Source organism: Zeugodacus cucurbitae, chromosome X (assembly GCF_028554725.1).
Source record: "Zeugodacus cucurbitae isolate PBARC_wt_2022May chromosome X, idZeuCucr1.2, whole genome shotgun sequence".
Taxonomy (NCBI): Eukaryota; Metazoa; Arthropoda; class Insecta; order Diptera; family Tephritidae; genus Zeugodacus; species Zeugodacus cucurbitae.
Window position 1 is genome coordinate 31,060,343 of NC_071672.1, and position 13,741 is coordinate 31,074,083.

At 38.9% G+C, this 13,741-nt stretch overlaps 1 protein-coding gene and 1 long non-coding RNA gene across 5 annotated transcripts in view; one reads left to right on the forward strand and one right to left on the reverse strand.

Annotated features, from left to right (window-relative positions):
- LOC128922931 (uncharacterized) overlaps window positions 1-5,318 on the forward strand; it is a 12,015-nt gene extending 6,697 nt beyond the window's left edge. The window contains exons 2-3 of the long non-coding RNA XR_008472103.1: window positions 1,938-5,002; window positions 5,080-5,318. This is a non-coding gene — a long non-coding RNA (uncharacterized LOC128922931). The remainder of the gene's footprint in view (window positions 1-1,937; window positions 5,003-5,079) is intronic.
- A 189-nt stretch (window positions 5,319-5,507) lies between these two features.
- On the reverse strand, window positions 5,508-13,278 carry LOC105219824 (protein BCL9 homolog). Of its 4 annotated transcripts, none has more exons than XM_054235330.1 (7): window positions 13,141-13,278; window positions 11,659-12,278; window positions 10,650-11,018; window positions 10,352-10,588; window positions 8,123-10,279; window positions 7,848-8,059; window positions 5,508-7,787 (listed from the first exon to the last, which is right to left on the reverse strand). In XM_054235330.1, exons 2-7 carry the CDS (start codon window positions 12,197-12,199, stop codon window positions 6,186-6,188), a joined length of 5,118 nt encoding a protein of 1,705 aa, XP_054091305.1. In that variant the 5' UTR covers window positions 12,200-12,278; window positions 13,141-13,278; the 3' UTR covers window positions 5,508-6,185. The 4 variants fall into 4 exon arrangements, with proteins under 4 accessions (XP_054091305.1, XP_011194456.1, XP_028901174.1 ...); XM_011196154.3 differs by having other exon boundaries at window positions 12,923-13,208; XM_029045341.2 differs by having other exon boundaries at window positions 12,841-13,208.
- Between the last annotated feature and the right edge of the window lie 463 nt (window positions 13,279-13,741).

The following is a 13,741-nucleotide window of genomic DNA, read 5'->3' on the forward strand; positions in this document are numbered from 1 at the left end:
TTTCGATAACTCGTTCGAGTATTTCGACTGGTAACTGGAGCGTGACACACTCCTGGCCAGTATCGAAGCGGGATTGTCCGAATAGACTTTCGACTTTACATATCCCCACAGGAAAAAGACGAACGGTGTGATATCACACGATCTTGGAGACCAATCGAACTGCTCAAAACGTAAAATTATCCGCTCACCGATCACGAGCTTCAATTTTAGGCATCGGTTATCATGGAGCGATAACGATCGTCATGGACGGTTACGTTCTCACTGCCATCATTTTTGAAGTAATATGAACCGATGATTCCACCGAATTTCTGGATGAAATGGCAGCTTTTGTATCTCCTCAGGTTGCTCCAGGTTGGGGATAAGAGATATTGTTATACCGCTGAGCGACACCTAGTCCGTTGTTCGCGGCCCATAGATGTAACCTTCAGAGGACTCTCTGCATACTCTCAGTGATGGTAGGAAATATTAGGAAGATAAACTATCCTATTCTTCAAACCACACATAGCATGCAAAATTAAAATTATTTCACTAGTTTGGGAGTGAATCCCGGACAAACAATGTGACGTGTTTACCCAAACATGTCCCACGGGAACTGGATAAAAAGTATCCGCTATCATTTTGACGATCCTAAGTTACCTTCCCACCAAATTTCGGTTTAGCCCTTCTTGATTTATAAATTACTAACCCGAATTTTTTTTATATATAGATTGCAAATTATATGTATAGGGGGTAAAGAAAAGTATAGTTTTTAGGCTTTTTCAGGGAATATTTTCAAAGATTCTCTACATAAGAAGCAACCTTGTACATCAAGGAAAATTCTAAAAAATAATTAGCGAAATCGGTTAAACTGTCTTTAAGAACAAATCGTTAGAAGTTGCTAACAAATAATAATAACGATTTCATATTACTTAAGAGGAAATTTTCGTTGCAAAATACGGTTTGTTTCAACTTCATTATGGAAATGTTATGTCTATAAATATCTGTATTTCCAAGTGAAAAAAGAAACTGTCAGTACTTATTTTTAAATCATCAGTGAAGTCATGCAATCTACTGAATATCTATGTACATTAGGGTGGCCCTTAGTTGTATGGAGGATAAAAAAAGTTTCTGGATTCTCAATCGCACCCCCTAGAAATATGCGAATAGCCCAAAAACAAGTATATAAAAAGTTTTGGGTCAATCAAAAAAGGTTTAGAGGTTGCGCAAGGAGCTTGAAATCCTGAAAAAAATAAGAAGTTTTGCCATTTTTATGTATCAGACTTCCATATTTCAAAGTCACACTATCCCTTACTGGTTTTCTATACCGTAATAAGATAATAAGAATAACATTAGAACCGTTATAACGGTATATCACGAGCATGCGACGCTTGAGAATGCACCAAATTAAATTTACTTTCATATTTGTATTTCTGTAACTCTATCATCAATCGACCGATTTTTAAGATTGTGGTAGATAGTGTGACTTTGAAATATGGAGACATAAAAATGGCAAAAATTCTTAATTTTTCAGGATTTCAAGCTCCTTGCGCAACCTCTAAACCTTTTTTGATTGACCCAAAACTTTGTATATACTAGTTTTTGGGCTATTCGCATATTTCTAGTGGGTGCGATCGAGAATCGGAATACTTTGGAAAATAAGGGCCACCCTAATGTACATATATGTATACGAGTACCTACACAAAAGTTCCCCGTACTAATGGAAATATAGTCGTGGTTAAACGTTTTTTATAAATTCCATAGGAAAAGGTTTTTTTTTTGTTTTTAATGACATCAGCTTCGTAAGAATAGCTGGTCATATGACAAACCACAAAGCAGATGAACTGATGACTCGTAGTAATATTTATACAAAACTTAAACTTATTAACCTGTTCTTATTTAACAATATTTTTTTATTTTCATGTTCAGAGTAAGTTACTATTCTAAAGTCGTAATTTCAGAATTGCTAATAACGCATTTGGCATCAATGACAGCCTACTAACAGGTTCGAATTGATTCAACCCAATTGTTACCCTTTCGAGATCGATGACTAAACTTTCTGTACAATAATTGGGGAGGAGGTCCACGAAATCATCGCCAACTACATACATATGGATGGAGTCATATGTAGAAGTTCACGTAAGTGAGGAAAGATTCTGACTGCCATTCACTTGGGAGTGGCCAGGAACGATTCTTTTGCTTGTGGTTCAAGCAGCTCACGACTTCCGGCCTTAGACTAAGTATCCTCTGGGTAGTCAACAGACATCCGTCTGGAAGCGAGCTAAATTGAGAAGGCGAATCCCGCTTATGCGGTTGTGCGTAGGGTTTGGGACCCACCACATAAAAACGAATAACCAATGAATAAGAAGCAACAGCCTCGGATGAGACACCCCCCTTTTGATGACGACTACAGCAAACGTTTAAAGGACTACGAAATAAGGGCATGCACCTGGAATGTCCGGACCCTTAATTGGGAAGGTGCCTCTGCCCAGCTGGTTGATGTTCTCGTAAGAGTAAAGGCTGACATCACCGCAATCCAAGAAATGCGATGGACGGGACAAGGACGGAAGAAGGTGGGTCCTTGTGACATCTACTACAGCGGCCATATAAAGGAGCGCAAATTCGGTGTGGGATTCGTGGTGGGAGATAGACTCCGTCGTCGAGTCCTGGCATTCACTCCGGTGGGTAAACGTCTAGCCACAATTTTCATCAAAGCGAGGTTCTTCAACATATCGCTGATTTGCGCCCACGCCCCGACGGAAGAGAAGGACGAAGTCATCAAAGATACCTTCTATGAGCGCCTAGAACGTACCTATGAGTGCTACCCCCGCCACGATGTCGAAATCGTGCTTAGCGATTTCAACGCTAGGGTGGGTAAAGAAGGCGTCTTTGGCACAACAGTCGAAAAACTCAGCCTCCATGACGAAACATCGCCAAACGGTCTGAGGCTGATCGATTTCGCCGGGGCCAGAAATATCGTCGTAGTACTAGATTCCAGCATAAAAAAATCCATCAAGCTACTTGGCTATCCCCGGATCGAATCACTCGCAACCAGATCGATCATGTTGTGATAGATGGACGACATGTCTCCAGTCTTTTTGATATGCGTACGCTTCGTGGTCCCAACATCGACTCGGACCATTATCTTGTAGCAGCTAGGATACGCACCCGCCTCTGTGTAGAAAAGCGCACACGTCAAGGAAGGTTCGACATCGATAAGCTGCTATCACAACCGACAGCCGAACGATTTTCTACTCGACTTGCACTCCTGCTCTCTGAGAAAGAGGGAGCGGGAGCTGTGGGACGGCATATAAAACTCCTTACGTATAGCTGCAACCGAAACCATTTGCTTTCGGAAAAGTAAAAAAAAAAAACAGTTGGTATAATGAGGATTGTCGTCTCGCAGTGGAGAGAAAACATACTGCCTACCTCGCAATGTTGCGATCGACCGCAACACGAGCGGGATGGGAAAGATACGGGGAGCTGAAGAGGGAAGCGAGACGCATTTGCAGACAAAAAAGAAAGAGGCCGAAATGCGTAAGTATGAAGAGCTTGACAAGCTGGCCGACAGAGGTAATGCTCGAAAAATTTACGAAAAGATCCGGCGACTAACTGAAGGTTTGAAGACCGGAGCACACTTCTGTAGGACCCCCAGAGGTCATCAGCCTGCTGAATGGCAGTGAAAGTACAACACCAGGAGATGGCGAACCCGATTCCCCAATCGACGACGATGGAACAGATGTTATTAGAATAGCAATTACCCGCTTGAAGAACAACAAGGCGGCGGGGGCCGATGGATTGCCGGCTATTCAAATACGGCGGCGAAGAGCTGATAAGGTGCATGCATCAGCTTCTTTGCGGAATATGATCGGAAGAAAGCATGCCCAACGATTGGAATCTCAGTGTACTCTGCCCAATCCACCATGCGCCAAATCTTGGAGAAGACCCGTGAAAAGAGGATCGACACACACCATCTATTTGTCGACTTTAAAGCTGCTTTCGATAGCACAAAAAGGAGCTGCCTTTATGCTGCGATGTCTGAATTTTGTATCCCCGCAAAACTAATACGGCTGTGTAAGCTGACCTTGAGCAACACCAAAAGCTCCGTCAGGATCGGGAACGACCTCTCCGAGCCGTTCGATACCAAACGAGGTTTCAGACAAGGTCACGATAGTGAGTGTGACTTCTTTAACCTGATGCTTTAAAAAATAGGTCGAGCCGCTGAGCTAAACAGAGAAGGTACAATTTTTTATAAAAGTGTACAGCTATTGGCGTACGCCGATGATATCGATATCATTGGAAACAACACACGCGCCGTTAGTTCTGCTTTTTCCCGCCTGGATAAGGAAGCGAAGCGAATGGGTCTGATGGTGAACGAGGACAAGACGAAATATCTCCTGTCATCAAACAAACAGTCAGCGCATTCGCGTCTTGGCTCCCACGTCACTGTTGACAGTCATAACTTTGAAGTTGTAGATAATTTCGTATACCTAGGAACCAGCATTAACACCGATAATAATGTCAGCCTTGAAATCCAACGCAGAATCAGTCTTGCCAACAGGTGCTACTATGGACTGAGTAGGCAATTGAAAAGTAAAGTCCTCTCTCAACGAACAAAAACTAAACTCTACAAGTCTCTCATCATTCCCATCCTACTTTACGGTGCAGAAGCGTGGACGATGTCAACATCCGATGAGACGGCACTAGGAGTTTTCGAGAGAAAGGTTTTGCGGAAGATTTATGGTCATGGTCATGTTGTTCGAATGGACGAAAGTGCCCCAGCTCTGAAAGTTTTCGATGCTGTACCCGCTGGTGGAAGGACCAGGTGGAGAAGGACCTGTCTTCACTTGGTATTACCAATTGTCGCCAAACTGCCAAACGGAGAGATGCGTGGCGCGCTGTTGTGGACTCGGCTATAACCGCGTAAGCGGTTTCTACGCCAGTCAAGAAGAAGAAGTTAATGAACATGAGGATTTTTTAATGTTTATTACAACTATTTTTCTTGAGCCAAAATTTGATCAAAAAAGTGAGTTTTTTCTTTAAAATTATGCCAAAAATACTAATTTTACTAACTAATTTTAAATTTCTTCTGCGTTTATTCAGTTACTATCGAAATCATTTTGGTTTATTCATTTTGGTTGAATCAATGATGAGTTATGCTCTTCACCGTAAGACCTTTGGTTTTTGAGATCTCAAGTGAGTTGTGTTACCAACGGCTGAATTTTCAGTATTTTTGAATAAAATTTTCACAAAATACTGTTTAAATATGTATATTTTTGATATGCCAAATTGTTTAAATGAAATATTTGTTTGTATATATTAAAAAAATGCAATAAATATAGTTAAAAAAACTAAAAACACGCTTTTAATCCAAATCAAACTAAAAAACAATTCTTAATATGCAGAAAATAATTAACAAAAAATATTTGTATTTTTGGTTAAAAATTGTGAGTGGCTCAATATGAGACAAATATAATACAAAGCACCTAAGCTTTTATATTTTTATATATGTTTCTGTAAAATCAAAAACATTTGTTTAGTAGATATGCAAACGCATAATTTATTTCACATTTCTTGACAATGGTCTTAACGATAAAAGTTCATAACACAAAACATATGTGTGTGTGTATTCAACTTTTTTTAATGCCTTGAAATTACGTAATATGTAGGTTAATGCATATAATTATAAATACATATATGTTATATGTTCACTTGACATTCATCCGAAACTAATTAAACTAACAAACTATGTCCTGTTTATAAAAATATTTTGCAAGCATATAATATAAAGAAATTATAATTGTAAATACCGATATTTGTTGCGAATTAAACATACAGTTGCTTAGTTAGAAGTTCTTTTCTGCATTTATGATTCTTAGGAGTGTGTGTTAAACTTCACATACAAGTTTAATGGTATTTTCTATTTTGTTTCTAACCTCACACCTTGCTTGGTTCCAATGTTCGGAGACAAGTTTTTCAAACTAAAATAAGTTTCAATTTAGTAACGGCACTTTTTAATCGTATTTTTAAACTACAAAAAACCTATAAATAATTACACATATATACTAAAGGAAGCCGAAAATACTCACAGGGGCAGTCATTTAAACGGCATACATACAGATATACATATGTAAGCTAAAGTGTTGGGTTTTATTCAGACGAAGCGAGCAAATTTTTTAAATACAGTTATAACTTGTTAGTTTTATAAATTACTTATTTACAAAGAAAGCGGGATTCGTCGAGGCATTGCCACCATTGCCGGTATTTTGTTGACTTCTCGTCGATGTTGCATACAATTGTTGCTGAAAACTGTGGTACTGTTGCGCATACTTAAGATCATTCGATGCTGGGCCAACGAATGGTTTATAACCAACGTTACCCACATCACCAGAGCCATTTCCGCCATTACCACCGCAACCGACAGGCGACGAACTATTGCCAACTTGCATTGCATTTGAGAGCATATTGCTATTACCCATCATAATTGGTCCATTCACTGGCGATTGCATCGACGTATTATGTTCATTCGGTAGTAGATTAGCATTTGCAGAGATTTGACCATTATTACCAAGATTTGTGGTGTTCATATTTTGGCATATGTTGTTTGCATTCATTGGTTTGGATTTGTGCTGACTGTTGCCACCTGGATACATCTGACCTTGTCCTGGCACACCGCTAACCCCCTGCGTTGGCCCATGTACCGGCCCATTGCCATTAGCATTATTTCCGATAAACATCGAATTATCACCGCATTCCATAGGATCCTGTGGACCATTGGAGAAATGACCAGGCGGCATTACGGGTACACCTGGCGCTTGCATACGGGGACCAGGTACTATATGACTGCCGGAATGGCCCATATGTTGTCTGATGGGTCGCATGCCACGTATCATTGAAGATTGTGGGCCCATGTTCATTTCATGCCCGCTCATCAGATTTGCACCAGACATGTCTTCCTGGTCCATTGCACCCATCTGATTGCAATTGCCAAAAAAGTGAATGCTTGTGTTGCCTGCACCTGCCGGTCCATTGTTACAATTATTTATTTTACTTTGCTCCGCTGACGAACCCGCATTGCCCTGACCTATGTGACTATTGTCTATGATACTACCGGCGCCGGCCATTTGTGGATTTGCGTAACGCAAGAATTCCAGACTCGGTGGCCCACGCATATTGTTGCTGCCATTGTTTTGAGCGCGTATTGGCATATACTGTATGGTATTCGGCGTACTAGCCTTAACTTGTATATTGGGTGAGACATTAAAATTACTAAAATTCATGGGCATGCGACTCATCATACGATGATTTGGCAATACCCCATGCAAACCACCAGGTCCGTCACGACCCATGCCACCGCTGGCTGGATTAAAACCTCCGCACATTTTTGGATTAAGTAAACGTGGCCCCATCGAACCCAGCATAGAATTAATATGACAGTTATTTGGCATAAAGGGTCCAGGACCGCTCATATGTGGTGGCATTCCCATATTACCAGATGCACCAGCATTACAGTGATCTAAGCCCGAATCCATTGACGCCATCATGCTCTCTAAATTTTGATTCACATTATTCGGTACATTTACATCATTCACACCAATAACGCCCATATTTCCGACCCCGCCATTATTTCCAACACCACCCGCATTAAGTGACACACAACTTGTCAGCTGCTGCGACATTTGCGCCAATGAGGATATTGGATCAAACGAATGATTTAATTTATTTTGAGTTGGGCGGTTGCTATTGGGATTCAATGGGAGATTGTCTGTGCGACGACAGAACTGTGAAGCTACGGGAGCTGAGTTTTGACGCTGTAATGTGAAAAACGCAATTACAAAAATTAGTTTGCTACAATTGTCAATTAGTTATACTTCAATTTGGCCCGGTCCTTTATAGCTGTTGAGGCCAGCATTCGAGTTTGAAGCGTTGGGGATATGTTGAGGGAAATTTAAACCAGGGCTGGCAGAAGGGAAACGACCTTCCATATTTCCGGTATCAGTAGTATTACCATTATTGGGCCCCATCAAAGGAGTGCGTGCTCTTTGTGGACTAGGGCGCGCATTTTTTAAATCACCTGTCAAAACTGAAAATAAATATTAGGCATATATATGTGTTGCCCATTGCAGTTTATATATATTATATATACCTGCTGGTACATTTGTATGAAATGAGTCCAGATCTTTGGGCGATAAGTGTGATAGCGGCGTACTTGGATTACTATTGAATTGGTTCACTTGATTGTTACGGTTTCTATTCGAATTTGCATTTGTATTACTGCTATTTGTGCAACTGCTTGTTGGCGAACCATCAGGTGGAAAATTGCTCTTACTTTGACCATTTGCATTTGAAATTGCTGTGCTTAATGTACATGTTGTTGTAGTAACTGCCAGCGTTGTTGACATAGTCGACACATGTACGTCCATATTTGGTGAGTTTGCCGGTATCCCTAAAGCGCCTGATGTGCGTGGTGATGGCAAAGATAGATTTGATGTCGGGTTGTTAGGACTAGCTGGATTTGGAGACTGTGTTGCAATGGGTACTGACGCCGAACGCTGTGTGGGGTGATATGGTGGCGGTGGGCCTTGTGTGGAACGCATGCTCTGACAACTATTTGTAGTTGCAGTTTGTGCACAAGAACCGCTTATATTCGGCCGCATGTTTGCCGAATTGGAACGACAAAGTGTTGTTGGAATACAACCGACATCGCTTGGCCCTTGACCCTTGTTACCTTTTATACGTTCTCCAAAAAACTGGTGTTGCAATTTGGACCACTCCATCTGTGCCATACCGACTTGACCCATTTCCTGGGAATGCATAGCGCCCGGACCAAGTACTTTAACAGAATTGCTATTCAAATTTCCTTCTCCAATAAAATTGTTCATAATTTCAGGTGAATTTGGCATAAGTCCACTAGAGCCACTAATGTTACCATTTCCACCACCACTTCCCGTACTATTTGCTCCAGAATGACAAGGTAATGAATTGTTAGGCATATTTCCAACACTAACATTGGGACCGGCTACGCCCACAATGCCATTGCGTCCACATTGCATATTCGTTTGATTGTTCAGTTGCATTGATTTATTTGTTAAATTATTGATTTCATGTACACTGAGCATATCTGGCGGAGCAATATTTCCATCACCCAATGCCGCTGGCATATTTTCGGGATTGCATATATTGTGATTGGTAGGCATGTTACGGATGTTCGGATTCAGATGGTTATTCATTTGTGGTCCAATTCCAGCTGAGCCTGCATTTGGCAAATTGAGCATTAGGCCGGCAAGATTTCCTGGCACACCGTCAGCACTTAATTTACCCAACTGACTGGCGCCTTGTAAGGGGTTAGACAAAAATTGATCTATTTGCTTTAATTTGGCCAACTGTTCTTCACGATGCTGACGCTGTTGTGGTGTTAAATTTTCATCCGGCACTTTAATACCTTGCAATGACGGTGTACTACTATTATCGTTATTCACACTGGCCGCCTCGGCAGCACCATGGGATTTATTGCCAGCGTGTGGTCCTCCCCCTACACCATCAACGCCATTTGATATTTTTAAACCTGCATGACCGTCATTTGACGTTCCTTCTAGATTATTTCGCGTCTGCTCCCAACACATTAGGTCGTTTTCATTGTTACCCAAAGTTTCCGACACGTCATTAAAATTAGAAATATTTGATTGTCGAAGCGGTATCTTGCTTTCTAAATTGCCGGTCATAGCCGAGAAATTAATTTTATTGCCATTGGGTTTTTGAGACATTTTCGGTAGTGGATTGCAACCACCAACCCATTGTTGACCGGGACCTACTGATATGTTACATAAATTGAGTGTATTTTGACGCTGCAACTTGGATATTTTCATGGGATTTTTCATAAAGAAGTCTTCAAGAAAATTCTTCGTTGCTGGTTGAGTACAATGGTAGGCGATTATTGTTGGGAACTGATTGCTCAAAACTGATTCAGCACCCTTATTTGCCAGTTGCGTTGAAAAGACAAAAATATGATTTTGTTGCTGCATATACTCCATGCAATTTGCAATGGAGCCACCACTAGAATTGTTACTATTGATTATATTTCCAGTTGTATGGTGTGGCGCGCCAACGCAAGAGTCGCTCGTTGTGTTTACAAGTGAGGGAGTAAGTCCAGTTGCAGAAAGTGTATCTTCTGCACATGCAATGGAACCATTATTATTAATAGAACCCAATACAGAGGATAATTTTTCATGGTTGTTATTAGAATTCGCGTTATTATTGTTGCAATTAGTAATGCTCTTCGTGTTTGTTACATCTTCTTGTTTCACTAAACATTTCAAAAAAATCGCATTGCATTGATACGCAAATATTAAAAAATTATGGAAACACTGTCAATTACCTGGTGTGCAGGATCTGACCTCCACGGAATTACTGCCAGACAAGTTGGTAATTGAGCCAAAGCCAGCCGGTGACATATCAGGTGAAACATTTCCTTCTTCTTTCTTTACATTCATCAAATTATTCATACCGCCCGTTTCTTCTTTTACCGAAGACAATGAGCCTATTGCTTGCGTTGGGCACAGCACATTTTTCGTTGAAGAACCGGTTAGACCCGTTTTGTCCAACGACTTTACACCTGAAATTTCAGCAAAATTACTAAATAAAGAAAGGAATGCTTTCGTAAAATATTTGCGCACCCGTATCTTCTTCTTTCACAGTTGCTAAACTATTCAAATTTGATTTCTTCTTATTACCACATTTATCTGGGTTATTAAGTTCTTGAAGGATATCTGCATTACTGTCTATTGCTTGTGACAAATTTGATGATATATTACTGCTATTCGAGTGATCACTACCATTGTTTGGTGAGGAAGCATTGACGGGGTTCGAGCACGATTTAATGTTACTGTTCGAATTTTGACGCATAATTGATGTTGTTGTAGTAGCGGATGCTGTGGAGCAATCTCGTTCACGTTTAAGTGTAGTATCCGCTGCAACAGTACTGGAACCATTTCCATTGTTGTTGTTTGGCGTTTCATCTAACATATTCTGGCTATTAACGCTGTCTGAAAAGTAAAAAAAAAATAATAATAATGTATCATAATTAATATTCTGTACAACAACATAAATGTAATTATTTGCTTTTGAACATTAAAGTTTCACCTAAATTAGTTCATAGTAGTCAACATTTCAATAGTCAAAACTAAAGCATGCTCTCAATATTGGCATTTGTCCATAAAAAATAAGTTATTTTTATAGGACTACTGCTTCACACCTTTATAGAATTGTTTACAATATTTAGTAGGTGTTATTTGATTGAAACCTCTCTACTTGGGAAAATACAATTTAATTATCCTCGAACAGAAGGTTCAGAAAAAGATCTGTTTCGAATGGGTCCTATCAAATGGAGAGGGATGTTAAGCTTGATTCTCTACTCCTTCATCCAGTTGTTGCGAATTTAATAGGACACAGTGTTATGTTACTTGCACTGAAATATCGGAAAAGGTCTTGTAGGAGGGTATTTACGTTTGAACGCGACGTCAAATAACAAAACATAACCTGAAAATTTGAAGGAAATTCCAGCTGGTTGTTATACAACTCTAAACTTTAACTTTTACTTATACAATAATAAAAATGAAGAGCACATCGCCTTCGAATTTCAAATGCTTCAATATTAATTACACACTTTATGCGAATGAAACTTACCATTAAGCGGTGACAGTGTTGAAAAAGGTTCACATTTAATATTTTTAATACTGTTAGTTGGTGATGATGCATTGCTGGCAAGTAGCGAAGCAGTTCCTCCTGTAGTATTAATGGGAGGGGTTTGCTGATTGTTGTTGCTTGATGATGATAGCATATTTTCGCAACGATTATTAAAAATGTTGTCCCTTTGTTGGAGCTGTTGTTTATTATGGTGATTTGTATCGTTCAAATATGGAAGTAAAGGACTGTCAATTGGTGACCTTGTTCCTGACGATATTGGAGACTTTAATAAATTATTTGTATTTAAATCCGCAGCACAAGTAGGTACTGTAGCTTCAGATAATGGTGAGAGCTTCGAAGTATCTTTAAAGGCTAAAGCATTGAATGGCGATGAGGATTTGGAAGAAATTTGTGTTGTAATGGACTCAATTGTTGCAGTACTCGAAGATGTCTCAACGGATGGTGATATTTTTTCGAACGTCTCTAATGTTTTGGCTTCACTTATATTTAATTTCGTTGCCGGCTTTAATGGTGTGTTCATAGCTGAATATGTTATTTATTTCGAGTTGACATACAGCTTTTTTCTTTATACATACAAATTTTTAACATTGTTTTGTTAGCTGAAAACAAAAACACACTTTATTGTATACTAAACTGTATGAACACATTTTTTAATTATAATATTATTTTGTTTATGAATATTATTATTTTTTGAAAATATTATATATATTCTTTGAAAATATTACAATCAAGCTTATTTGGCTTAACGCCAAATTGTATATAAAGCATTACAACAGAGCACAAAAAAAATTAATACATTGAATTATTAAAAACAAACATTTTAACATTTGCATTATCAGGTTACGGATTTAAAATGAACTATTACAAAAATGCAATAAATATATAAATGTAAACACTATAACGTAGAAAACTCTGTAATTAAAATATTATGTATTTTCAAGATTAGAATATGAAATAATCAGTAAATTAATTGATTGCCTAAGTCAGCAGCAAGAAGTTATCCTAAAGTGTTTGACAGTCCAACAGTAATCATTTCTACCACGCAGTCTGCTCAACACAAACAACCAACAAAATATGCGTAAATAGCATGTTTTTTTATTATTTTCTTATTTTTTTAAATTTGTATATCGCACTGATTACTTCAATTATAAAAAAATTCACCTCCGACAGTAATAAACACATTACAGAAATTATTGCGATATGCTGACTTCGCTATTTGCTCACAAAGAAAATGCACACTTGCCTTCTAACACATTACTGGAAATTTTCACTAAAATAATGCAGAGAAAACTTGTTGGTGGTGCACACCTATGATGTGTCAGTAGCGCCACATAATATATAATAGTTTTTTGCCGAATTTTATCTTTTTTAAACTATGTTAGGCTGCAACTTTAAATTTTGTTAAATTATTGTTTTTTTTTTTTTGCGTTAGTGTTATTATTGAGGTTTATTTTTACTAACACCGAACACAATCACAGCAGATACGTCGTTGTGCATTTGCATCACTCATAATATTTGAGAAATAATTCCCTCTAACTTTATGCACACATACGCTACACCATATATTGTATTCGTTCTATTTTGCGAAGTCGTTCTTCATGCCAGTGTTGCCGGAGGCCGTCAAAATAAACTTACACACTTTTATGAATATCAAAATACGCATTCTTCCGATTGTTTTGGTACATTCTAAAGAAAATAAGACATAAAGTTCGTAAATATGTCTGAAATTGGTAAGAATTTACATTTTTCACATTAACGATGCTGACTAATTAACGCCACTTTCATTTTTCCTGCTAATAGTCATATTTTGGTGTTCTCGTATGTACAAGCCGTTTTTAGCGACCTCTTGTGGTGACGAGGCAAATGTCCACGAACGTACCCTGCAAGACAGGTACCGGCGAATTCTACGGTGAAGTGCCAGGGAGCGGTACTAGCAGTTTCAATGAAAGTTTCTATGCCATTCTTAAGGGCGAATTGACAAAAGTACCCGAAACTATTGTGTACGTGTGATCGTTCATCCCTTTCTTGCACATTACATTCATCTTTTAACAATTTATATATA

Excerpts from the sequence above, each read along its gene's own strand:
- LOC105219824 (XM_054235330.1), bottom strand. The coding sequence starts at position 12,199 with ATGAACACACCATTAAAGCCGGCAACGAAATTAAATATAAGTGAAGCC. Across the intron at positions 10,589-10,649 it reads TGTGAAAGAAGAAGATACGG|GTGTAAAGTCGTTGGACAAA; the intron begins GTGCGCAAATAT and ends CTGAAATTTCAG. Across the intron at positions 8,060-8,122 it reads TCATACAAATGTACCAGCAG|TTTTGACAGGTGATTTAAAA; the intron begins GTATATATAATA and ends ATTTATTTTCAG.